This window comes from Vespa mandarinia, chromosome 20 (assembly GCF_050613455.1).
Source record: "Vespa mandarinia isolate Hongniang chromosome 20, ASM5061345v1, whole genome shotgun sequence".
Lineage (NCBI taxonomy): Eukaryota > Metazoa > Arthropoda > Insecta > Hymenoptera > Vespidae > Vespa > Vespa mandarinia.
This window is the reverse complement of record NC_140829.1, coordinates 1294277-1318488: the sequence shown is the minus strand read 5'-3', so window position 1 is coordinate 1318488 and position 24212 is coordinate 1294277. Positions and strand designations below refer to the sequence as shown.

The following is a 24212-nucleotide window of genomic DNA, read 5'->3' as shown; positions in this document are numbered from 1 at the left end:
GCATGGAAAAGGGAAGAGAAGGATCGGTCGGTTGCACTCCGTCTGAGTTTAAACTAGTTATAACCGTATATACTATTTTTAGACGAATCTTGAAATGTCGTAGAAAAGAAATACACTTTTCTACTAAGAGAGGGTACGAGTTCTAAATTTATCTGCCCCTTAAGTCGTCGACCTTGCATGAACGATCTAATTGCATACCGTCAACGTAAAAGCGATACTCATACGTTTTGGAACATTTAATGGTGTTTGAATAATAATTTATTATACCCTAATAAAATATTATAAATACATGTGTATACATATATACATATATATAAATATATTTATTTATTTATTTATTTGTACCATATATACATAATTATATATATACATATAAATATATATATTTATACCACATATTACTTATACTCATTTATATATACATATTTATTTATTTATTTATAGTATATATAATCATAGAGATAAAATCGTGACCTTTGTGATCTTCGATCAAGAATACATCTATAAACGATTATAATGATGATGATGATAGACAGGAAGACAACACTAAGGGAGATCTAATATGCTGTATAAGGTTTATTGTTGCATAAGTGTCACGAGGCAAACCGGAGCGCATGCTTCGTCGTAGCCTAAAACTGTGCGTGAGCCAAGAGTATAACAGGCAGATTCGCACAACGGCGCAATTTGTGTTTAGAGGAGATTCATTACCAGCTTCGTCTAAACTTTCACATACGGTTCGATTTTTAGTATTGAGATCGAACATTTTTTGTTTTTATACTCCTTTCTTCTTTTTCTTTCTACTATTAAACTACTTGTTTATTTTACATCCTCTACAATTTCTCGCACAAAATGGTAAGTTATGATAAATTTATATGCACTAATAGTACAGGTATCTCGGTATGAATTAAAGAATCTTAATAAGACGTTGATAATAAAATTGAAAAAGACGAATTTATATGTTGCCATCGTGCGCTCTAATTGTTTTAGCGCGAGTGCATTTCTATTCACGTAGGACAAGCAGGAGTTCAAATTGGAAATGCTTGTTGGGAGCTTTATTGTTTAGAACATGGTATACAACCAGACGGGCAAATGCCATCTGATAAAATGCTCGGCGGAGGAGACGATAGCTTTAATACATTTTTCAGTGAAACTGGGTCGGGTAAACATGTGCCTAGAGCAGTGTTCGTTGACCTTGAACCTACCGTTGTCGGTAAGCGAGAATAACGAAAGCAACGAATAGGCATCGAGCGCATATAATATGGATCGATCAAATTATAATCGCGATTTCTTTTCAGATGAAGTACGAACAGGAACGTATCGACAACTTTTTCACCCGGAACAATTGATAACGGGTAAAGAAGATGCCGCAAATAATTACGCTCGTGGCCACTACACAGTCGGCAAAGAGATCGTCGATGTTGTTCTAGATCGTGTGAGAAAATTAGTGGATCAATGTACTGGACTCCAAGGCTTTCTTATATTTCATTCGTTCGGTGGTGGGACCGGCTCTGGTTTCACCTCTCTCTTGATGGAACGACTTTCGGTAGACTACGGGAAGAAGTCTAAATTGGAATTCGCCATTTATCCGGCACCGCAAGTTTCTACAGCCGTAGTAGAACCGTACAATTCGATCTTGACTACTCATACCACGCTCGAACACTCCGATTGCGCTTTTATGGTTGACAACGAGGCCATTTACGATATTTGCCGTCGTAACTTGGACATCGAGAGACCTACATATACCAACTTGAATCGCTTGATCGGTCAGATTGTTTCTTCGATCACCGCCTCATTACGATTCGACGGTGCCCTAAATGTCGACCTAACTGAATTTCAAACAAATTTGGTACCATATCCAAGAATTCATTTTCCTCTCGTAACTTATGCACCAGTAATATCGGCAGAAAAGGCATATCATGAGCAACTTAGCGTATCAGAAATTACGAACGCCTGTTTCGAGCCATCCAATCAAATGGTAAAATGTGATCCTCGAAATGGCAAATATATGGCTTGTTGTATGCTCTATAGAGGCGATGTCGTGCCCAAGGATGTTAATGCAGCTATCGCTGCTATAAAGACAAAACGTAGTATACAGTTCGTTGATTGGTGCCCTACAGGCTTTAAAGTAGGTATTAACTATCAGCCTCCCACTGTTGTACCCGGCGGCGATTTAGCCAAGGTGCAACGCGCAGTATGCATGTTATCTAATACAACAGCTATTGCCGAGGCATGGGCACGACTTGACCACAAGTTTGATCTGATGTATGCGAAAAGAGCATTCGTTCATTGGTACGTCGGCGAAGGTATGGAAGAGGGTGAATTTTCAGAAGCACGCGAAGATTTGGCTGCTTTAGAAAAAGATTATGAAGAGGTTGGTATGGATACAGTTGATGATAATCCAGAAGGCAGTACTTGTCATCTTCTTGACAAGCGTTTTTTCATCGTGCAAGGCTTCGTCGCTGTCAAAGGTCACGGCCGGTGGATTAGATGGCACTGAAAAATTATGGGATGAGCGTAGGTCAGCAAAATGATTTACGAAATTCCATTTAATTTTAAGGCTAATATTATAATAATAATTAATATAATTAATTAATTATTTAGTTGCTTCTAATAGAATTTAAATATGAAACAATTCGTTACGACTAGAATATCCGTAAAATTTTCAGTATCGCTTCGAAAAACGCTTCGGATTACAAGAGGGACGAGAATAAGAATCCAATAAGACGAGATTTGCCAGCCTCGCCAGCAGAGCTGTTGAAACCAGACAAATTTCTATTCTACACGTGCAACGATCAGGGGAACATGATCACGAAGCAAATGAGTTTACGTGAGATACAGACTCTAATCGCAAGTGGAAACGGCGGGCACGTTGCGATGGAGATATGTGATCCTCATAAATCTGGTGATCTGTTGAATGGAGAAAAGAAGGTAAGACGGTCTTGTTGATATATTTACACTGAAAAACGGCATTATCTAATTTTTTAATTTTTTAAATATTATGATACAAATAACAAAAAAATTATCTTATTCTAATATTATCCAAGTTAAAAATTTAATATAGACGATCACCAAAGACGACTTTATTGAAATGGTTACTTTTCTAATTTTTCTTGATTCGCAGGTGATGGATGTAGTTGAAAAGGTGCAAAATGTATTAAAAAGTGCATTGGATAAACCATCGACTATGGCTGGTTCGTTATCAACTATTCCAGAATACGCAAATGCCGAATGGAGTAGCATTTTACCTGGTATTCTGACCAATAGCGATATCGAAACTGATCCTACATCGGAAGAACCTAATTACGTAGAAATTACAAGACCTGATTCACTTATGCAAGAGATATCGGAAACTTCGTTGAATCGAGAAACTCAATTGTCTACGTTAAAACCTCCGATGTTAACTAATCCAGAAACATCTGAACAATTGGTCAATGGTGTCATTTCAACAACTAGCAGCTTCCCATTAACATCAATCATAAATGAGAATAATTTTTCGACGATTATTAGTTACGGCGAAACGAAATCTCCAGATAAATATACTGAGAAACCAATGATTCCAGTACCAGTGATCACTACCGAAGGAAAACCATTCACCGATCAGTTAGAGATAATCGATAATTCGATGTATCAAACATCGAGTACAAAATCCACTCTTGAGTTTTCTGACATCGTTCACTTGCCAATGGAGGAGATGAATAATGCAACGATATTCGAAAAAGTTCCAGTCAAGGTTTGGGACGAATTGGAACAAAACGTGACCTCTGACGAGTCGAGCATTAGCCGAGTAACGGAATATGTACCGATTTTGACTATGTTGGTGGGATCAACGGTGAACGACTCATTTATCCAAGCAACGAACGAAGTGTTGTCATCCACTGGAAATGATATAACGAAAAAAGTAACGGAAGCAATGTCATTGGAAACATCGACTGTAAGAACGAATACCAAGATTAGTCAATCTGAAAGTGTCACGATATTATCTGAAAACACGATCACCGACACGGTCACGCCAACTGTTATTACGCATGCACAAACGGAATCGAATGAACATTTATCTAAGAGCAATATTACCACGCAATTTTTCGACAATAGAAACGTAACGATATCTGAAATATCGGAAGTAACAACTCCTCCCGTTCTTTTAATTTAAGATGCGACAATACTTAAAAGCAACTCGATGTATATTGTAGCAAAAAAATAATTAAGTATTATAAAAAAGAAGTTAGTCAAATGCAATAATATAGATTGCGACCTTATTATCATTCGTAATTATTAAAAAATAATTTTATAAAATATGCAATTTTTCTGTGGTGCAATAGAAAAATAATAATAGTTACATATTTAGAATAACCAAACTTTCTAATGGAAATATCAAAGTATTGAAATAAACGTAAAGTCGTAAGCATGTTAAATACGTAACTTTTGTAATCATTACAATGGAAAAATTGTATTTTTTAATATAATCGCCTAATAGTTGGAAAAACTAATTATTTACAAAGTTGCTTTTTATACCCTAAAACTTGCTATTATGACTCAGGACAATGTCAAGACAGTCTTCTTATCGTGTCAACGTGACAATAACTGTTCTTAGCATAAATTATATCAAATACATCAAAGTAAATAAAACTTATTGAAATAAAATTGATAACTACAATATTTCATATAATATCAATAAAGTGCATACCTTTGCTTTCTTTCCTGTAATAATTTAACTTCCTACGTTGATATTAATTACCGACTAAAGGTAAAACGTAATGATTAAAATTAAATACTTTTTACACGAGAATATTTTACCTGTAACCAAACTAATTATAAATGGAATGAAAGAAAAAAAAAAAAAAAAAAAATAAAACAAATGATTCATTGTTTTTTAAATTGCTTTTATTTTTGTATCTTTCGATCAAATGCTGTGGGATTGAACATGCATAAGGAAAAACTTGTATGCTCTATAAGCAAACGAAAATTTTTCTGTTAGATACGAATTTAATATTCTTCAGCACCTTCTCCTTCACCTTCAGCAGAATCCATACCAACTTCCTCGTAATCCTTCTCAAGAGCTGCAAGATCCTCACGTGCTTCGGAGAATTCACCTTCTTCCATACCTTCACCAACGTACCAGTGAACGAATGCTCTCTTGGCATACATAAGATCGAATTTATGATCGAGACGTGCCCATGCCTCGGCAATGGCCGTCGTGTTGGACAACATACAGACCGCACGTTGTACCTTGGCCAAGTCTCCACCGGGTACGACAGTTGGTGGCTGATAATTTATTCCAACCTTGAATCCAGTTGGACACCAATCAACGAATTGAATCGTACGTTTGGTTTTGATAGTGGCAATAGCGGCATTTACATCCTTAGGTACAACATCACCTCTGTATAACATACAGCAAGCCATGTATTTTCCATGTCGTGGATCGCATTTTACCATCTGATTGGCTGGCTCGAAGCAAGCGTTTGTAATTTCTGCAACGCTGAGTTGTTCGTGATACGCCTTTTCCGCAGAAATAACCGGTGCGTATGTTACCAGCGGGAAATGAATTCTTGGATAGGGTACTAAGTTGGTTTGGAATTCAGTTAAGTCGACGTTGAGCGCACCATCGAATCGTAAGGAGGCAGTAATCGAAGAAACAATTTGACCGATCAAGCGATTCAAGTTGGTATATGTAGGTCTCTCGATGTCCAGGTTACGACGACAGATATCATAAATAGCCTCATTATCAACCATAAATGCACAATCGGAATGTTCGAGCGTGGTATGCGTAGTTAAGATGGAATTGTATGGTTCAACCACGGCGGTAGAGACTTGAGGAGCAGGATAAATAGCGAATTCTAATTTAGACTTCTTTCCATAATCGACTGATAATCTTTCCATCAAGAGAGATGTGAATCCTGAGCCGGTGCCACCTCCAAAGGAATGGAAGATGAGGAAACCTTGTAATCCAGTACATTGATCTGCCAGTTTTCGGATACGGTCTAGGACGAGGTCAACGATTTCCTTGCCAATTGTGTAGTGACCACGAGCATAATTATTAGCAGCATCCTCCTTGCCCGTGATCAATTGTTCTGGATGAAATAGCTGACGGTATGTGCCTGTGCGGACTTCATCTAAAATTGGATAATGATACAAGTTAAAGAAGAAAATTTATAAAATTTAGGTAAAAATAGAATAACAACTAAAAAGAAACAAGAAAGAAAGAAAATGATTTTTGATTAATACGTACCAACAACAGTAGGTTCCAAATCAATGAAAACTGCTCGTGGTACATGTTTGCCTGCGCCAGTTTCGCTGAAGAAAGTATTAAAGCTGTCATCGCCACCTCCGATAGTCTTATCGGAAGGCATCTGACCATCGGGCTGAATGCCATGTTCCAAGCAATACAGCTCCCAGCAAGCATTACCAATCTGTACTCCAGCTTGTCCAACGTGGATTGAGATACATTCACGCTAAAGAAACATTAAGAATTGTAGAAACTCTAGATCGTATAATAGTACTATGATATTAATCATTCTCTATGCTTGTGATCTTATATTTACTTTTTAATTATTTTTATTTTTCTATCTTCTACATCTTTCTTTAGTCATCTTTTTGACCTTGATGAAAATTATATTCTAATTCATCATAGAATTATTAAATTATAATTCAAAATAGAAAACTAATGGTTGCAAATTTATATTATATTCATGAAAAATAATAAAAACGTAAAAGATATGGAAACATCGAAAAGAATGGATGAATTCACAATGGACGCCATGAGAATGAGTCATCACCAAACGGAAATACTAAAATGGATTTCATAGCAAATGTTTGAAAAAATTTATAAACGCATATTTTAATTATCAATAATACTTATAGCAATATATTTTATAAAATAATATATTCCGATTAATGCACACAATATCGTATAATAGTAAATGAACTATGATTATATTTTTTAAATAACACGATAATCCTTTTACGATATTTTATTTCTTTGAATAATACAAAGCTTAGAAAAATGAAATAAGGATCATAAAAAGTCAATAATTAATTAAAATGATAAAGGGCGGTGCCGGCCGGCAAGTAAAACAAAATGGCTACCGAATATTTTTTCGAGAATATGACGTGACACGATTAGCAAACCACTTCGATTAAATAAAAAATTAATAGATACGGTTTTATACACTTACCATTTTGAGATTTTAAAGTTTTCGTTGATAAAAATCTAAGAAGAATTCGTCAGACTTGGTCGGTCGATAGTTGGCGAAAGCAAGTAATGAAGCCTCAGCTAACAACTAAACGACAACTTTCGTCGAACACCCAACGAATAATGCGCGAAGATGCGCCGCGGCGGCTCTTTATACCATCCGTGATCGACTGTTATAGGGTACGCTGATTGGTTGTTGCTATCCTCACCACCTCTTGCGATTGGTTAGAATGAAACCGCAATACGCAACGATAAGCGTTGCTAAACAGAAAATATAGTGCGACAAAATATAATCGATAAATGTCTATTTATTGTAATTATATAAAATTGACTAATTAATAAACTATGTAATAAAATGATTTATTGTCAATCTAATTATCTAACATCTATCTAAAAGCAGTGATTTCCTATTTATTACCAATGGCAATAAATTATATGCACTCTGAAAACGATTTTCGCCATATTTGGAATGTATGTACGTTGAGCGACGAAGCAACAGTGTGTGATATATGCTTGTATCCCATACGCATACATTCAACATTTCGTTTAATGGGAAGTCGTACACGAACTCTCAGTATTGATTTTTCCAAAGAGATAGTAGATGCATTCAACGGACATGCCAGCTCGTTAATTATATATAACATACGATATTTATTAAATAAAAAGGGACAAAATCCCACACGCATACGTCTTTTTTTTTCTTCCTCTTGCAGTCTTATTTGAGTACGTATTTTAAGACATATGACTCATACACATTTTCGAAAGAACTTTCGTCTTATAATGATACTGATTATATTTCCTAACGTTTCATATTATGTATTTATGAAGACATTTATCGTCAGTTAACAAAAGTACAGAAAAATATGGACGTTTGTTTAAAACATGGTAAGAAGCATACGAGACAATAGGAAAATATGGGCGTGTACCTGAACTCAACGAGGTATACACACTGTAAAACATATTGATCGGCCGTGCATGACGTTCTCCTTTACGCATACATAATAATGAAAATTTTTTATAAAAACTTTTCGATAGATCCTAAATGTGCTTGTTAAATAATAAATTGGAAATCGTTAAACAATTGTTAATTAAATTGATATTTTGTATGGACAAAAAAAAATAGACAAATATTCAAATGTTTCAATGCCAACTTGTTGAAAAGTTTGTTTTCCTCTTATATTGTTAGTCGATTGCCGATGTCTCGGACGTTATGTTAATACTGAACTTAATAGTCTAACGAAAATATAGTATCGTATCCTTATCCCCCCTTTAAAACAAATCGGTTAAGTGTCTTGATTGGGAAACACATTCTTATACAATAAGAAAATAAAACATCAAGAAATAATATTTTATCTTTAATCGTCAAATTATTTTATTTGACCGTTTTTATAACATACATTTTTATGTAAGTTTATGTATTACTTTATTTGTAAGTTATATAGAAATGCACGTTATTTGTTCTCTTATCAGATGTGAACACAGATGTTTATGTAGGTACTTGTCATCAGAATTAAATTATAGATACTTTTCAATGAATTTAACATAATCTGAATTACAAGTGCCTCTGTGTGAATTTTTAAAAGCTTTTGAGTCAATGTTAATGAATTTTCTATATACTTACAGATATATATATAAAAAAAAACAAAGAGATAAACAGCTTCAAAAAGATATTTTACGTTTATAAACATGGGAATTATTAACGTATAAATATATATTCGAATTTTTTTCAAGAAGAATTCATTCTCAAAGACGTAATTTAAATTATATATATTTTTACATGCATAGACATATATTTTATATTTTAAAATATTGTCTTACAACAGCATATTTAGATCATTAAATTGCTTACGTCAGTTCCGATTTCATAAATAATATCAATATATGTAGTATCAATATATGTAATATCAAATTATAAACATGTTTATTTAGTGTGAATTTGAAATATTGATAGATCGTTATTATGTCATCATTAACATGTAAAATAACAAGATTTAAAAAACCAATATGTTAATGAACATTGTTTTGATCAACCGAATGTTATCGTTGATATGTCATGTTGAAATAAAAATTACATTTTCATTTCAAATGAAAATACATACTTGTACTAATATTTTTATTATCACTTCAAATTAATAATTATTCAATTTTACCGCCATTGTATATATCGTACTTACATGATGCTAACAGGTAGTTTACTACGTGAAACAAGAACATAAATAAAGGTCCAAAGCAGTAGCAGCAAATAGAGCCTTCAAATGTTCAATGCATTCGTTAATTATTTGACTAAGTGAAAATATAAATAAATATTTTTATCTACGCAATCATAGAAATATGTTTGTTTTGCACATGATACAATATTATACTATTTTATAAATATTTCATAGTATGTACATAACCTTTTAGCATACTGTCAAAACACTTTAGAAATTTTAAAACGTCTATATATTTTTCTTTAAAGATTTTTATAATGTCGTGCAAGCAGTTTTAACAATTTTATATTTAAAATACGAATATAATGGGTCGAAGTCATACCCCGTCGCCTGGAAGACGACGTGATCGTTCCAGGGAACGTGACCGCGACAGAGATCGTCGAAGACGACGATCTCGCGAAAGACGTCGGAGGTATGTACAAAAATGGTAAGAATAATAAATTGATTTTTTATCATTTTTGTATTCGATAAAAGTTAATATAATGTCGATTCCATCGTAGATCTGCAGAACGTGACAGAGTAAAATCAAGAGATAGAGATAGAGAACGAGATCGTGATCGAGACAGACATAAACGATCATACAGTAGATCTAGATCTAGAGAACGAGACAGACCTAAGCCTAGAGCCAAATTATCTACGGCAGAACGTCCTGTTATCACAGGTATAATGAGGATAAAAATAATTTTATAGTAATAATAAAAACATATTTTTTCTATATTTTATGTAAATATCTGTAATTATGGTAAGCGTGATTTTTCTTATAGAGGCTGATCTTCAAGGAAAAACACCGGAAGAACAAGAGATGATGAGAATGATGGGTTTTTGTGGTTTTGATACCACCAAAGGTAAGAAGGTAGAAGGAAATGATGTAGGCGCAGTACATGTTATTCTAAAAAGAAAGTACAGACAGTACATGAATAGAAAAGGAGGTTTCAATAGACCACTTGATTTCGTGGCATGAATATCTCAACTTTTTAATTTTCCAATTGCTAATATTTTTTTTAATTCAGTTCTTTATAATTAAGAACATATAATTCTCTTATATCCTCTTTCTTTTGTTTAAAGTTTTCACAACATGAATAATTTATTTCATTGAGAACATACAATGTATGAATTAATAATGCGGCAAAAAAGTTTATAGACACAGTTTAAGTACATTCTTGCTCTCAATTATATTTTATATAATTAAAAAAATAATAATATACATTTTCATATCAATTATAAAAATATGGAGTTAAGTTTTATTAAATCATACATACAAAAGTAAAATTAAGATATCTCATATGATTCTCTAATACTTGTTCATTTAATAAAATTTATCAAATTAAAAAGCCTCTAAAAACTATTTATGATTCAGTCAAAGAATGTTCTGTTACGGATGATGAATTATTATCCAAATCATGTGTAAGACTGTTATTTATATTTGTGACATTAGTGCATTGCGTGCTTAACTATTAAATAGAAAATAAAAAAGTAATTGTTAATTATTGATGAATTAACAGATAATACATGATATAATTATTTCCTTACCATACTGACATCTATTTGTTCAAGAGATTCTGTTAATCGTGAATCTAATATTCGGAAATCACGTGTTACGCTATGTTTGATATAATTTTCTAAAGGTACCTAATAAAACAAAAACCATTATAAATAATTCAGTTTATAAGATTCTATAAAAATAAATTTGCATTTTACCCCTGTTTTTTTTGCAAGGAGCAGTACTTCTTTACTAAACTGTTCAATCTCATAAACAACACGTGGTATTAATTTAGTTTCTTTTAAAATATGATTTTTTTGTATATTTGTATCTGTCTTTAATCGTTTTTTATCTTTACTTTGACTTTCCTATACCAATGGAATTAATAAAAAATATAAATATGAAATATTATGAAAAATATGAAATATTAAAACTTTTATATATACATATATTATTAATTTTTGAATATTACGTACCTCTATGTGGGTTACTAAATTATAAAAAGTAGATTTCAATGGTTTTCCAGCTAATTGTATCACCTGAATAAACCTAAAAAATAATAATCAAAAAGAAATTTATAATTTATAACAAAATTGGATTATTTATAATTTGTAACAAACTCCAAACCCTCACCTAACATCATGAAATGCTGCATTTCCACTGCTCGATTTATTATAAAAATATTTAGTAAGTTTACTCAATATGTTATACAATTGTTGTAAGTTCTTAAATATCGAGTTGGTAGATTGACCTGGATCGATAGATATGTTGGCCAATGTATAAAGTATTTGAATGATATAAGACAATTGTCTGCATAAACTGCGTTCTTTTTCTACTAAATCTTCTGCATCTATTACGATATTAGAGAAATATTCATTACTAAAAATCAATCAACATTTATTAAATAAATCAATACGTACGTTGTTCATTATTAATATTAACAACATTCATTATTGCAAGTTCAGCTTTCAAACGTTCTAAAAACCAAGACACATTATCTAATTTATTTTTTATGTAATGATTAAGTACGCTATAAGCTTGCACAACTGTATTTTCGTTTATAATGTTATATTTTTCATTTTTTGATGTTTCAATCTGTAGTAAAGATACGTGTAAGAGAAAAAACAAAAAAATTTTATTTAATATTTCAATTCTATAGATTATAATTAATGTAAATGTGTAAAGTTAACGAACCTTATGTATCATACCCAGTTTCTCTGATGTTTCCAGACAAATATCATTTAATATTTCTCCATTGTCTTTATCGCAGTCTTCTATCCATAAAAGGATTTGAAGGATCAAAATAGCTGCAGAAACACCGATGCCTTCCATTTGTGAACATTTACTGATCCATTCAAAAATCTATAATTTAGTAGTTAGTTAACACAATCGAATGAAACATAACATAAATATTTAATATAATGTTATTAATAAAATATCATATGTGAAAATGTTAATAGTAATGTGTTTCTACAAACTTTTTTAGTATTTTTTTCATGAAAGTTCAATTGATGCACAAATTGTTGTATAATTTCTAAAAGTATTAATGACATTTGTTTATAAAATTCAGGCTCATCAGAATCTTGATCAAAAGAAATTTTCAATGGAGCTTTGAAAGACAAAATAAATGTTTCCAATTGCATATTAAAACTTTCCATTGGCTTTTCATTACCTAATGACAAACAAAATATTTAAGAAATGTAAAAATAAAAATGTAAAAATAAGTTAAGCAAAAAGACATTTTGTTTTTACTTTTTCTATTGTAGAAAAATACATACACATACTATAAATAAATTGTGGCAATTGAGAAGAAAACTTTGAACATATTAGACAACAATATTCCTTAAAACACTGTAAAGCTAATAACGTTCCCTGTTGATCATCATTAAATGCATTTCTAAATTCCAAAATTACATTTTTATAGAGTAATCTATAAGAAAATAATTCTTAAATTAGTACATGCGAGATAAAACTAACACAGAAAGTATTGCACATATTCAATGTTCTTACTCTCCAATTTTATGATATACTTTTATATATTGTTTTTTGTGTTTTTCAAAGTCTGGAATACTTAATAATATTATTGTTTGAAAAGTAGAAATGCAACTTTGTAAAATATAATGATAAAAGTCTCTATGTGATCTTAAAATCTTAGCTTCATCATTGTCTGACCACTTGTCTCTACAAAATAACAATGTTAATGCTTGATTTACTTTCATTTCTTTTTTTAATAAAATATATATTAAATATTACTAACAAATAATGTAGTTCCAAAATTTTACACACTATGTTTAGACTTATATTTCCATTTGGCAATTTTATAATATCTGAATAGCTTTTCTTCTTAAATGTAGTGTTATTTGCATCTTTATTTTTTTTATTTTTATTTCCCTTCTTTTTTCTTATATTCTACAATAAGCATAAATTTAGCATATAATATATATTATCATATGAAGAATATGACATTTATAATTTAATATTCATCGTATAAAAATGCAGCCAGAAAATATTGATATTATTTTCAAAATTACCTTAATAATGTCCATTAATCTATTATATCCTTTAAAAAGACCATATATACTTTTTGCTATATTTTTACTTTCATTAACCCAGGAATTAACTCTGAATGATATTAAAGATTCATATATGCCTATCATTTCTTTTAAATTATGTAATTTTTGTTGTGATTTTGGTGTATTATCAAGTAAATTCATTGTATCATCCTATAAGATTAAGAATTAATATTATTATGCACAATTCTTATCATTATAAATCTTATTCCTTTAAATGAATAATTATTTGTAAAAACTGCTTTTAACCAAAGAGATATTCATACCAAATTTAAATGTTCCGTTTCTGTTCGTGCCATCCTTATACACAGTGACTCTAGAATGATAGCAACTTTATTTAAAATTTCCCAATCTTCTAAAGCTGTTTTTACATAAATTGCTTGTAATACAGAAATCAATGTGGCTATAGGCTCTTTTGGAACAATTTGTATATCGTTTATATCAGCACTTAGATCAATCTTTAATGGAGGTAATACATTTTCATCTATTTCAAAATAAAGATTCAATTGACCAAGTAATATTTCCACTATGTATTCCGATAGTTCAGGATTCTTCATTACAACTTCATATAATCCTGAAAAGAAAATATATTATTACATATTATGCACATATATACATACTCTTTATATTTATGATTACTTTATATTATTATATATATTCTACCTTCATATAAATGTGATCTGACTTCATATTCTTGAGTAAAACACTTTTTTAATATATTTAATATGTCAACACATAATCTTTTATTGCATCCATAATTATTTCCTATATTATTGTGATTTTCTAAAGTTACCTAAAAAATATAATAAGATTTAATACAAAATAACGTTATAACATTATAATAATAATGCATTGATAGATTTTAATTAGAAACATATAATAGTCTATTCTTTGTATTTACCTGAGTTAATATGGATGTCGAATTAGATAATGTGATAGACATGGAGGAATTTCTAGAATAATCATTTGAAAGATTTCTTCTAGAATTCATTTTTAACATTTTTAATAGTTCAAGAAAACCAGTTACTGCCATTTTACGTGTACATATTCCTTTTCTATAGAGAGCCTTTCTCAATGATAACATAAGATTGTCTTTTACATTAGATGAAACATGTATCAATGGCAAAACTGCGTAAAGAATTTGTACAGCAGCAGTACCAGGTACACATAGCAATTGATCAAGAAGAGTAATTATATAAGTCTGAAAATCGAGCACATTCATTGCTAATTTAGAGCACATATATGCCAAACAATCTGAAAATAAAAATCAACAAATCATTTATTATTATTCTGCAATATTGAAAAATATTTTTATATTACTTTCTTTTTTTGAAATAAAATATCATACCTGTGTACTGCGATATTAACAAACCACCTGCCACTATTTTATCAGTTAATAATTGAAGTACTGATCCACATATCTCATGTCTTTTCTTCATTAATCTTTGAAGTATCTGTATACCAATGCTATGTGTTGGATATTTATTAACTTTTCCAATTGTATGTTCTGTATCCATAAGCACAAATCCTAACTCCATAATTCCTTTTAATACAACATGTCGGTCTTTATCACTAGAATTAATTAATAGAATTAATTAATAAAAAAATTTTATTTTATGTATTCATAGGAATATATATATATATATATATACATATTCTTGTATATATATGCATACCTATTTGCTATAACTTGATCTATAATATTCATAATATCACAATTATTATTCATTAAAGATTTTAACCAAGCACTATTCTTACATTTTTCATCATCTTGCATTTTTCTTAAAATCGTCTGATGAAGCATTTCAAAAACCTATTTTTATACATTTTTGAAAATTTAATATGAGAGAGAGAGAGAGAGAGAGAGAGAGAGAGAGAGAGAGAGAGAGAGAGAGAGAGAAAGAGAGAGAGAAAATCCATTTAACAACTTTGATATCAATTCATAAATAATTGAAGCATAAAGTTTTTGAAATTTTCAATAGAAAGAAAATAAATGTATATATCATGCAATAAAAAGTATTTACTTGTTACCTGTTCTTCATGTACACTGGAGATTATAAATATTGTAGATAAAATGAAAGGTTCTAATACATATTCTGGTACTATAGAAAATTTTTTAAATGCAAGTATCAAATCTTTTATACATTTATAATGTAATTGTGAGGCATGATGTATGTGAAACAGTACATTACTTTCTGCATCTTGTATTTCTTTTAAACTTGTTGTACCTATAAGTATAGAAATATACATATAAGAAACTCATAATATATATATATATATATATATATATATATATATATATATATATATATTATCTATAAACTTTTTATTAAAAAAATATTTAAAAAATAATACTACTTACTAATATCGTCTAAATTATTCTCTTTTTCTTTACTATTTGCATTTGAATAATACGATGCAAAATATTTACGCAGTGATACAATCAAATGTATACAACTAGAATTACTACATAATCTAAGAGTCTGATATACAAAAGGCGGTATTTCATTTAAAGCAATCATGCAAAGTTTATGACACAATGCAATAATTACCACATTCAGATCTTTTTTCTCCAGAATCATGTCTCTGTTAAAAGGAAAATCAAATTATAAAAAAAAAACTATAAAAATATGCATATTCAAAATCATATGTTATAATATTACTCCTTTGTTTGTTCAAATACTAGAACTATTAAAAAATAAAAAGAAGTTAAGATTAATTTAAATTACATTTTCTTTAAAATTAATAAATTTACCCAAACATTTTCGCTAGACATGGTACAATGCTAGGCTCCCATTGGCTGTTACATATGGATTTAACGATAAGCGTCTTATATTCACTTCCAGTGACTTCTGAATTCATATAATCAATATATTTTTCTTGTTCTAAGATTTCTAATAACACCGGTAATAAATCTTTCCAACTAAAATATTTATTATTTATTTATATTATTACTTATAGTGTTTTGTAATTGTTATATATTTGAAAAATATTAGATAATAAGACAACAGTTTAAAAGATAAATATCATTATACCTGTAGAAGTTATCTTCGTTTGAATAAATGTTAGAAGTAGAAAATTGTACTAATTGAATTAGACAATTCTTTGAAAAATTAGGAAAATCCATAGCTATAAGACTGATGATTTCTTCTGCGTGATTACTATTAATTTTAGCACTTCCTAAAGTTTTTAGTATGGCTTTCACTACTTTTAATTTGTTTTCAGAAAATTTGTCAGCATTACAAAATGCTTGTAGTATTTCATCCAGTACTTTTACTATATCTGCGCTATAAATTTTATCACATAATACTTTGCAAAGCTGAAAAAGGAAAGATAAATTTGAATGTTTTCTAAAAATATAATTTTTTAATTAGTACAATTATATATGTATAATATTGCTATCATCGGTAAATTGATGTTGATGATTTAATATGCTAAAGAAATTAATATTCTTTTAATCCTGAAACGAGTTTTATTCGAACTAAATATTATTTCATTTAAAATAAAACTAAGTTATTTCTTCTTGACTCACTTCTTCTATATTTACATTCTGTACGAATTTGTGTAATCGTGGTCGGTCTTTCCGACCCATTAGATCTTGTAATTTCGCATACATATTTGTTCTGTTTTACAAATTTATCAAATAAATTTATCCATTAATCGTATAGATCTATACGATTACTAATATTATTTACTACCGATTTGGAAAATTTTAAGAAGGTTATATTCACTCTGAGAATATTTCCCCATTGTCCTGCACATGCAGAGAAAGCGTTATATTACTCGTAGCGCTATCTGAAGAAAGTAGTATATTTCATATAAAAAAAACGGTAAGTTTAATATAAAGAGTAAAAAATATATATGTTCATACATATAGTTTATTATATCGTTAAATAGTATTAAACTAATTGAAAAAGTAATACATCAAAAAATTCGCCATATATTAATATCTTTTTACATATATTCTATTTTCTTCAGGTTAAAGCAAAAACATATTAAAATAAAAAAAAATAAAAATGTAATATTATGTTAAAAGGTATAATGAGTATTAATATAATTAAAATTATCATTATATACGTATCATTAAATACGTCATTCGTATTATTTACAACAGGAAATCAATATAATGACGTTCTTAACCATGATAGCGAAAAAGTATATAGGTGATGTTAGAGTAGATTATGTCATCTCATGTATTAAATGACGAGAAATATTAAAGGAGAAGGAATAGTGACGCGTTAGGTAAAGGAAACTGACGGTAACCTTATAAGATCATTGAGACTTGTGCAGTATTGATTCGTGGAAGGTAAACGCTATGTGAATGGCCTCATTCGAGAGAGAGAGAGAGAGAGAGAGAGAGAGAGAGAGCGAGAGAGAGAGAGAGCGAGAGAGTGAGAGAGCGAGAGAGAGAGAGTAAGAGAGAGAGAGAGAGTGAGAGACCGAGAGAGAGTAAGCGAGAGAGAGAGAGAGAGAGAGAGAGAGAGAAAGAAAGTATGTTACAAGCGAATACTTTAGATGTACATATAAAATACTGCTCTCTCTTATTCTCTCACTTTTCAGTTATCCGAAGATGGAAGAAAAGTATATTATAGAAATATTTTTCTTTCAAGTTAAAATAGATATTTTTGAGTAGGACGATTAGTACATTAAATTTTCTAAGCAGTTGCATGGAAAAGGGAAGAGAAGGATCGGTCGGTTGCACTCCGTCTGAGTTTAAACTAGTTATAACCGTATATACTATTTTTAGACGAATCTTGAAATGTCGTAGAAAAGAAATACACTTTTCTACTAAGAGAGGGTACGAGTTCTAAATTTATCTGCCCCTTAAGTCGTCGACCTTGCATGAACGATCTAATTGCATACCGTCAACGTAAAAGCGATACTCATACGTTTTGGAACATTTAATGGTGTTTGAATAATAATTTATTATACCCTAATAAAATATTATAAATACATGTGTATACATATATACATATATATAAATATATTTATTTATTTATTTATTTGTACCATATATACATAATTATATATATACATATAAATATATATATTTATACCACATATTACTTATACTCATTTATATATACATATTTATTTATTTATTTATAGTATATATAATCATAGAGATAAAATCGTGACCTTTGTGATCTTCGATCAAGAATACATCTATAAACGATTATAATGATGATGATGATAGACAGGAAGACAACACTAAGGGAGATCTAATATGCTGTATAAGGTTTATTGTTGCATAAGTGTCACGAGGCAAACCGGAGCGCATGCTTCGTCGTAGCCTAAAACTGTGCGTGAGCCAAGAGTATAACAGGCAGATTCGCACAACGGCGCAATTTGTGTTTAGAGGAGATTCATTACCAGCTTCGTCTAAACTTTCACATACGGTTCGATTTTTAGTATTGAGATCGAACATTTTTTGTTTTTATACTCCTTTCTTCTTTTTCTTTCTACTATTAAACTACTTGTTTATTTTACATCCTCTACAATTTCTCGCACAAAATGGTAAGTTATGATAAATTTATATGCACTAATAGTACAGGTATCTCGGTATGAATTAAAGAATCTTAATAAGACGTTGATAATAAAATTGAAAAAGACGAATTTATATGTTGCCATCGTGCGCTCTAATTGTTTTAGCGCGAGTGCATTTCTATTCACGTAGGACAAGCAGGAGTTCAAATTGGAAATGCTTGTTGGGAGCTTTATTGTTTAGAACATGGTATACAACCAGACGGGCAAATGCCATCTGATAAAATGCTCGGCGGAGGAGACGATAGCTTTAATACATTTTTCAGTGAAACTGGGTCGGGTAAACATGTGCCTAGAGCAGTGTTCGTTGACCTTGAACCTACCGTTGTCGGTAAGCGAGAATAACGAAAGCAACGAATAGGCATCGAGCGCATATAATATGGATCGATCAAATTATAATCGCGATTTCTTTTCAGATGAAGTACGAACAGGAACGTATCGACAACTTTTTCACCCGGAACAATTGATAACGGGTAAAGAAGATGCCGCAAATAATTACGCTCGTGGCCACTACACAGTCGGCAAAGAGATCGTCGATGTTGTTCTAGATCGTGTGAGAAAATTAGTGGATCAATGTACTGGACTCCAAGGCTTTCTTATATTTCATTCGTTCGGTGGTGGGACCGGCTCTGGTTTCACCTCTCTCTTGATGGAACGACTTTCGGTAGACTACGGGAAGAAGTCTAAATTGGAATTCGCCATTTATCCGGCACCGCAAGTTTCTACAGCCGTAGTAGAACCGTACAATTCGATCTTGACTACTCATACCACGCTCGAACACTCCGATTGCGCTTTTATGGTTGACAACGAGGCCATTTACGATATTTGCCGTCGTAACTTGGACATCGAGAGACCTACATATACCAACTTGAATCGCTTGATCGGTCAGATTGTTTCTTCGATCACCGCCTCATTACGATTCGACGGTGCCCTAAATGTCGACCTAACTGAATTTCAAACAAATTTGGTACCATATCCAAGAATTCATTTTCCTCTCGTAACTTATGCACCAGTAATATCGGCAGAAAAGGCATATCATGAGCAACTTAGCGTATCAGAAATTACGAACGCCTGTTTCGAGCCATCCAATCAAATGGTAAAATGTGATCCTCGAAATGGCAAATATATGGCTTGTTGTATGCTCTATAGAGGCGATGTCGTGCCCAAGGATGTTAATGCAGCTATCGCTGCTATAAAGACAAAACGTAGTATACAGTTCGTTGATTGGTGCCCTACAGGCTTTAAAGTAGGTATTAACTATCAGCCTCCCACTGTTGTACCCGGCGGCGATTTAGCCAAGGTGCAACGCGCAGTATGCATGTTATCTAATACAACAGCTATTGCCGAGGCATGGGCACGACTTGACCACAAGTTTGATCTGATGTATGCGAAAAGAGCATTCGTTCATTGGTACGTCGGCGAAGGTATGGAAGAGGGTGAATTTTCAGAAGCACGCGAAGATTTGGCTGCTTTAGAAAAAGATTATGAAGAGGTTGGTATGGATACAGTTGATGATAATCCAGAAGGCAACGATGAATATTAATTATATATAATCGTTGTTAACCGTATTACATGTAGTATTCTGCTATATTTGACAATGAATATTTTGTTATTGTTATATGTAAACGTTTCATCATATTTTATATTATCTTCAAAATTTATTTTCTATCGTTCTCGAGTAACTGTAATATTTCATTTACATTTCCTTTCTTTTTTTATTGGTCATACAAAATATCAATTTAATTAACAATTGTTTAACGATTTCCAATTTATTATTTAACAAGCGCATTTAGGATCTATCGAAAAGTTTTTATAAAAAATTTTCATTATTATGTATGCGTAAAGGAGAACGTCATGCACGGCCGATCAATATGTTTTACAGTGTGTATACCTCGTTGAGTTCAGGTACACGCCCATATTTTCCTGTTGTCTCGTATGCTTCTTACCATGTTTTAAACAAACGTCCATATTTTTCTGTACTTTTGTTAACTGACGATAAATGTCTTCATAAATACATAATATGAAACGTTAGGAAATATAATCAGTATCATTATAAGACAAAAGTTCTTTCGAAAATGTGTATGAGTCATATGTCTTAAAATACGTACTCAAATAAGACTGCAAGAGGAAGAAAAAAAAAGACGTATGCGTGTGGGATTTTGTCCCTTTTTATTTAATAAATATCGTATGTTATATATAATTAACGAGCTGGCATGTCCGTTGAATGCATCTACTATCTCTTTGGAAAAATCAATACTGAGAGTTCGTGTACGACTTCCCATTAAACGAAATGTTGAATGTATGCGTATGGGATACAAGCATATATCACACACTGTTGCTTCGTCGCTCAACGTACATACATTCCAAATATGGCGAAAATCGTTTTCAGAGTGCATATAATTTATTGCCATTGGTAATAAATAGGAAATCACTGCTTTTAGATAGATGTTAGATAATTAGATTGACAATAAATCATTTTATTACATAGTTTATTAATTAGTCAATTTTATATAATTACAATAAATAGACATTTATCGATTATATTTTGTCGCACTATATTTTCTGTTTAGCAACGCTTATCGTTGCGTATTGCGGTTTCATTCTAACCAATCGCAAGAGGTGGTGAGGATAGCAACAACCAATCAGCGTACCCTATAACAGTCGATCACGGATGGTATAAAGAGCCGCCGCGGCGCATCTTCGCGCATTATTCGTTGGGTGTTCGACGAAAGTTGTCGTTTAGTTGTTAGCTGAGGCTTCATTACTTGCTTTCGCCAACTATCGACCGACCAAGTCTGACGAATTCTTCTTAGATTTTTATCAACGAAAACTTTAAAATCTCAAAATGGTAAGTGTATAAAACCGTATCTATTAATTTTTTATTTAATCGAAGTGGTTTGCTAATCGTGTCACGTCATATTCTCGAAAAAATATTCGGTAGCCATTTTGTTTTACTTGCCGGCCGGCACCGCCCTTTATCATTTTAATTAATTATTGACTTTTTATGATCCTTATTTCATTTTTCTAAGCTTTGTATTATTCAAAGAAATAAAATATCGTAAAAGGATTATCGTGTTATTTAAAAAATATAATCATAGTTCATTTACTATTATACGATATTGTGTGCATTAATCGGAATATATTATTTTATAAAATATATTGCTATAAGTATTATTGATAATTAAAATATGCGTTTATAAATTTTTTCAAACATTTGCTATGAAATCCATTTTAGTATTTCCGTTTGGTGATGACTCATTCTCATGGCGTCCATTGTGAATTCATCCATTCTTTTCGATGTTTCCATATCTTTTACGTTTTTATTATTTTTCATGAATATAATATAAATTTGCAACCATTAGTTTTCTATTTTGAATTATAATTTAATAATTCTATGATGAATTAGAATATAATTTTCATCAAGGTCAAAAAGATGACTAAAGAAAGATGTAGAAGATAGAAAAATAAAAATAATTAAAAAGTAAATATAAGATCACAAGCATAGAGAATGATTAATATCATAGTACTATTATACGATCTAGAGTTTCTACAATTCTTAATGTTTCTTTAGCGTGAATGTATCTCAATCCACGTTGGACAAGCTGGAGTACAGATTGGTAATGCTTGCTGGGAGCTGTATTGCTTGGAACATGGCATTCAGCCCGATGGTCAGATGCCTTCCGATAAGACTATCGGAGGTGGCGATGACAGCTTTAATACTTTCTTCAGCGAAACTGGCGCAGGCAAACATGTACCACGAGCAGTTTTCATTGATTTGGAACCTACTGTTGTTGGTACGTATTAATCAAAAATCATTTTCTTTCTTTCTTGTTTCTTTTTAGTTGTTATTCTATTTTTACCTAAATTTTATAAATTTTCTTCTTTAACTTGTATCATTATCCAATTTTAGATGAAGTCCGCACAGGCACATACCGTCAGCTATTTCATCCAGAACAATTGATCACGGGCAAGGAGGATGCTGCTAATAATTATGCTCGTGGTCACTACACAATTGGCAAGGAAATCGTTGACCTCGTCCTAGACCGTATCCGAAAACTGGCAGATCAATGTACTGGATTACAAGGTTTCCTCATCTTCCATTCCTTTGGAGGTGGCACCGGCTCAGGATTCACATCTCTCTTGATGGAAAGATTATCAGTCGATTATGGAAAGAAGTCTAAATTAGAATTCGCTATTTATCCTGCTCCTCAAGTCTCTACCGCCGTGGTTGAACCATACAATTCCATCTTAACTACGCATACCACGCTCGAACATTCCGATTGTGCATTTATGGTTGATAATGAGGCTATTTATGATATCTGTCGTCGTAACCTGGACATCGAGAGACCTACATATACCAACTTGAATCGATTGATCGGTCAAATTGTTTCTTCGATTACTGCCTCCTTACGATTCGATGGTGCGCTCAACGTCGACTTAACTGAATTCCAAACCAACTTAGTACCCTATCCAAGAATTCATTTCCCGCTGGTAACATACGCACCGGTTATTTCTGCGGAAAAGGCGTATCACGAACAACTCAGCGTTGCAGAAATTACAAACGCTTGCTTCGAGCCAGCCAATCAGATGGTAAAATGCGATCCACGACATGGAAAATACATGGCTTGCTGTATGTTATACAGAGGTGATGTTGTACCTAAGGATGTAAATGCCGCTATTGCCACTATCAAAACCAAACGTACGATTCAATTCGTTGATTGGTGTCCAACTGGATTCAAGGTTGGAATAAATTATCAGCCACCAACTGTCGTACCCGGTGGAGACTTGGCCAAGGTACAACGTGCGGTCTGTATGTTGTCCAACACGACGGCCATTGCCGAGGCATGGGCACGTCTCGATCATAAATTCGATCTTATGTATGCCAAGAGAGCATTCGTTCACTGGTACGTTGGTGAAGGTATGGAAGAAGGTGAATTCTCCGAAGCACGTGAGGATCTTGCAGCTCTTGAGAAGGATTACGAGGAAGTTGGTATGGATTCTGCTGAAGGTGAAGGAGAAGGTGCTGAAGAATATTAAATTCGTATCTAACAGAAAAATTTTCGTTTGCTTATAGAGCATACAAGTTTTTCCTTATGCATGTTCAATCCCACAGCATTTGATCGAAAGATACAAAAATAAAAGCAATTTAAAAAACAATGAATCATTTGTTTTATTTTTTTTTTTTTTTTTTTCTTTCATTCCATTTATAATTAGTTTGG

The 24212-nt window shown here is 31.5% G+C and overlaps 6 protein-coding genes across 8 annotated transcripts; 4 read left to right on the top strand and 2 right to left on the bottom strand.

Moving 5' to 3' along the window:
- The first annotated feature begins 471 nt into the window (after nucleotides 1-471).
- Nucleotides 472-4775, top strand: LOC118447286 (tubulin alpha-1 chain-like). 2 transcript variants are annotated; one of them, XM_035879067.2, is made up of 4 exons: nucleotides 472-852; nucleotides 988-1210; nucleotides 1296-2518; nucleotides 2667-2805. In XM_035879067.2, exons 1-3 carry the CDS (start codon nucleotides 850-852, stop codon nucleotides 2495-2497), a joined length of 1428 nt encoding a protein of 475 aa, XP_035734960.2. In that variant the 5' UTR covers nucleotides 472-849; the 3' UTR covers nucleotides 2498-2518; nucleotides 2667-2805. The 2 variants fall into 2 exon arrangements, with proteins under 2 accessions (XP_035734960.2, XP_035734958.2); XM_035879065.2 differs by lacking the exons at nucleotides 472-852; nucleotides 988-1210 and adding an exon at nucleotides 3122-4775 and having other exon boundaries at nucleotides 2225-2518; nucleotides 2667-2928.
- Nucleotides 4776-4863: 88 nt separating this feature from the next.
- Nucleotides 4864-7333, bottom strand: LOC118447297 (tubulin alpha-1 chain). Its single transcript, XM_035879107.2, has 3 exons — nucleotides 7173-7333; nucleotides 6227-6449; nucleotides 4864-6110 (listed from the first exon to the last, which is right to left on the bottom strand). The coding sequence occupies exons 1-3, from the start codon at nucleotides 7173-7175 to the stop codon at nucleotides 4984-4986; spliced, it is 1353 nt and encodes a 450-aa protein (XP_035735000.2). The 5' UTR covers nucleotides 7176-7333; the 3' UTR covers nucleotides 4864-4983.
- A 2036-nt stretch (nucleotides 7334-9369) lies between these two features.
- Nucleotides 9370-10876, top strand: ytr (U4/U6.U5 small nuclear ribonucleoprotein 27 kDa protein yantar). The gene is made up of 4 exons (XM_035879121.2): nucleotides 9370-9572; nucleotides 9648-9811; nucleotides 9900-10060; nucleotides 10164-10876. The coding sequence occupies exons 2-4, from the start codon at nucleotides 9705-9707 to the stop codon at nucleotides 10358-10360; spliced, it is 465 nt and encodes a 154-aa protein (XP_035735014.1). The 5' UTR covers nucleotides 9370-9572; nucleotides 9648-9704; the 3' UTR covers nucleotides 10361-10876.
- On the bottom strand, nucleotides 10710-17302 carry LOC118447290 (Fanconi anemia group I protein homolog). The gene is made up of 22 exons (XM_085663128.1): nucleotides 16982-17302; nucleotides 16485-16768; nucleotides 16205-16372; nucleotides 15812-16035; nucleotides 15481-15677; nucleotides 15126-15262; nucleotides 14798-15021; nucleotides 14351-14703; nucleotides 14113-14242; nucleotides 13716-14023; nucleotides 13411-13602; nucleotides 13137-13288; nucleotides 12890-13060; nucleotides 12658-12809; nucleotides 12358-12551; nucleotides 12074-12241; nucleotides 11800-11974; nucleotides 11513-11729; nucleotides 11356-11428; nucleotides 11098-11247; nucleotides 10930-11028; nucleotides 10710-10850 (listed from the first exon to the last, which is right to left on the bottom strand). The coding sequence occupies exons 1-22, from the start codon at nucleotides 17063-17065 to the stop codon at nucleotides 10746-10748; spliced, it is 3957 nt and encodes a 1318-aa protein (XP_085519254.1). The 5' UTR covers nucleotides 17066-17302; the 3' UTR covers nucleotides 10710-10745.
- Nucleotides 17303-18588: 1286 nt separating this feature from the next.
- LOC118447296 (tubulin alpha-1 chain-like) lies at nucleotides 18589-21702 on the top strand. 2 transcript variants are annotated; one of them, XM_085663130.1, is made up of 4 exons: nucleotides 18589-18966; nucleotides 19102-19324; nucleotides 19410-20485; nucleotides 21564-21702. In XM_085663130.1, the coding sequence occupies exons 1-4, from the start codon at nucleotides 18964-18966 to the stop codon at nucleotides 21597-21599; spliced, it is 1338 nt and encodes a 445-aa protein (XP_085519256.1). In that variant the 5' UTR covers nucleotides 18589-18963; the 3' UTR covers nucleotides 21600-21702. The 2 variants fall into 2 exon arrangements, with proteins under 2 accessions (XP_085519256.1, XP_035734999.1); XM_035879106.2 differs by lacking the exon at nucleotides 21564-21702 and having other exon boundaries at nucleotides 18591-18966; nucleotides 19410-21534.
- Nucleotides 21700-24150, top strand: LOC118447298 (tubulin alpha-1 chain). Its single transcript, XM_035879108.2, has 3 exons — nucleotides 21700-21841; nucleotides 22565-22787; nucleotides 22904-24150. Exons 1-3 carry the CDS (start codon nucleotides 21839-21841, stop codon nucleotides 24028-24030), a joined length of 1353 nt encoding a protein of 450 aa, XP_035735001.2. The 5' UTR covers nucleotides 21700-21838; the 3' UTR covers nucleotides 24031-24150.
- The last annotated feature ends 62 nt before the right edge of the window (nucleotides 24151-24212 follow it).

Bases quoted from the DNA above. Each gene is read 5' to 3' on its own strand.
- ytr (XM_035879121.2), top strand. From the start codon at position 9,705: ATGGGTCGAAGTCATACCCCGTCGCCTGGAAGACGACGTGATCGTTCC. The intron at 9,812-9,899 runs GTATGTACAAAA...ATTCCATCGTAG, and splicing joins TCTCGCGAAAGACGTCGGAG to ATCTGCAGAACGTGACAGAG. The intron at 10,061-10,163 runs GTATAATGAGGA...TTTTTCTTATAG, and splicing joins AGAACGTCCTGTTATCACAG to AGGCTGATCTTCAAGGAAAA.
- LOC118447298 (XM_035879108.2), top strand. The intron at 22,788-22,903 runs GTACGTATTAAT...ATCCAATTTTAG, and splicing joins TTTGGAACCTACTGTTGTTG to ATGAAGTCCGCACAGGCACA.
- LOC118447286 (XM_035879065.2), top strand. From the start codon at position 2,364: ATGAAGAGGTTGGTATGGATACAGTTGATGATAATCCAGAAGGCAGTA. The intron at 2,519-2,666 runs GTCAGCAAAATG...TAAAATTTTCAG, and splicing joins AAATTATGGGATGAGCGTAG to TATCGCTTCGAAAAACGCTT. The intron at 2,929-3,121 runs GTAAGACGGTCT...CTTGATTCGCAG, and splicing joins TGTTGAATGGAGAAAAGAAG to GTGATGGATGTAGTTGAAAA.
- LOC118447296 (XM_035879106.2), top strand. The intron at 19,325-19,409 runs GTAAGCGAGAAT...ATTTCTTTTCAG, and splicing joins CCTTGAACCTACCGTTGTCG to ATGAAGTACGAACAGGAACG.
- LOC118447297 (XM_035879107.2), bottom strand. The intron at 6,111-6,226 runs GTACGTATTAAT...ATCCAATTTTAG, and splicing joins TTTGGAACCTACTGTTGTTG to ATGAAGTCCGCACAGGCACA.
- LOC118447290 (XM_085663128.1), bottom strand. From the start codon at position 17,065: ATGTATGCGAAATTACAAGATCTAATGGGTCGGAAAGACCGACCACGA. The intron at 16,769-16,981 runs GTGAGTCAAGAA...TTCCTTTTTCAG, and splicing joins AGAATGTAAATATAGAAGAA to CTTTGCAAAGTATTATGTGA. The intron at 11,029-11,097 runs GTAAAATGCAAA...TTGTTTTATTAG, and splicing joins TCCTTGCAAAAAAAACAGGG to GTACCTTTAGAAAATTATAT.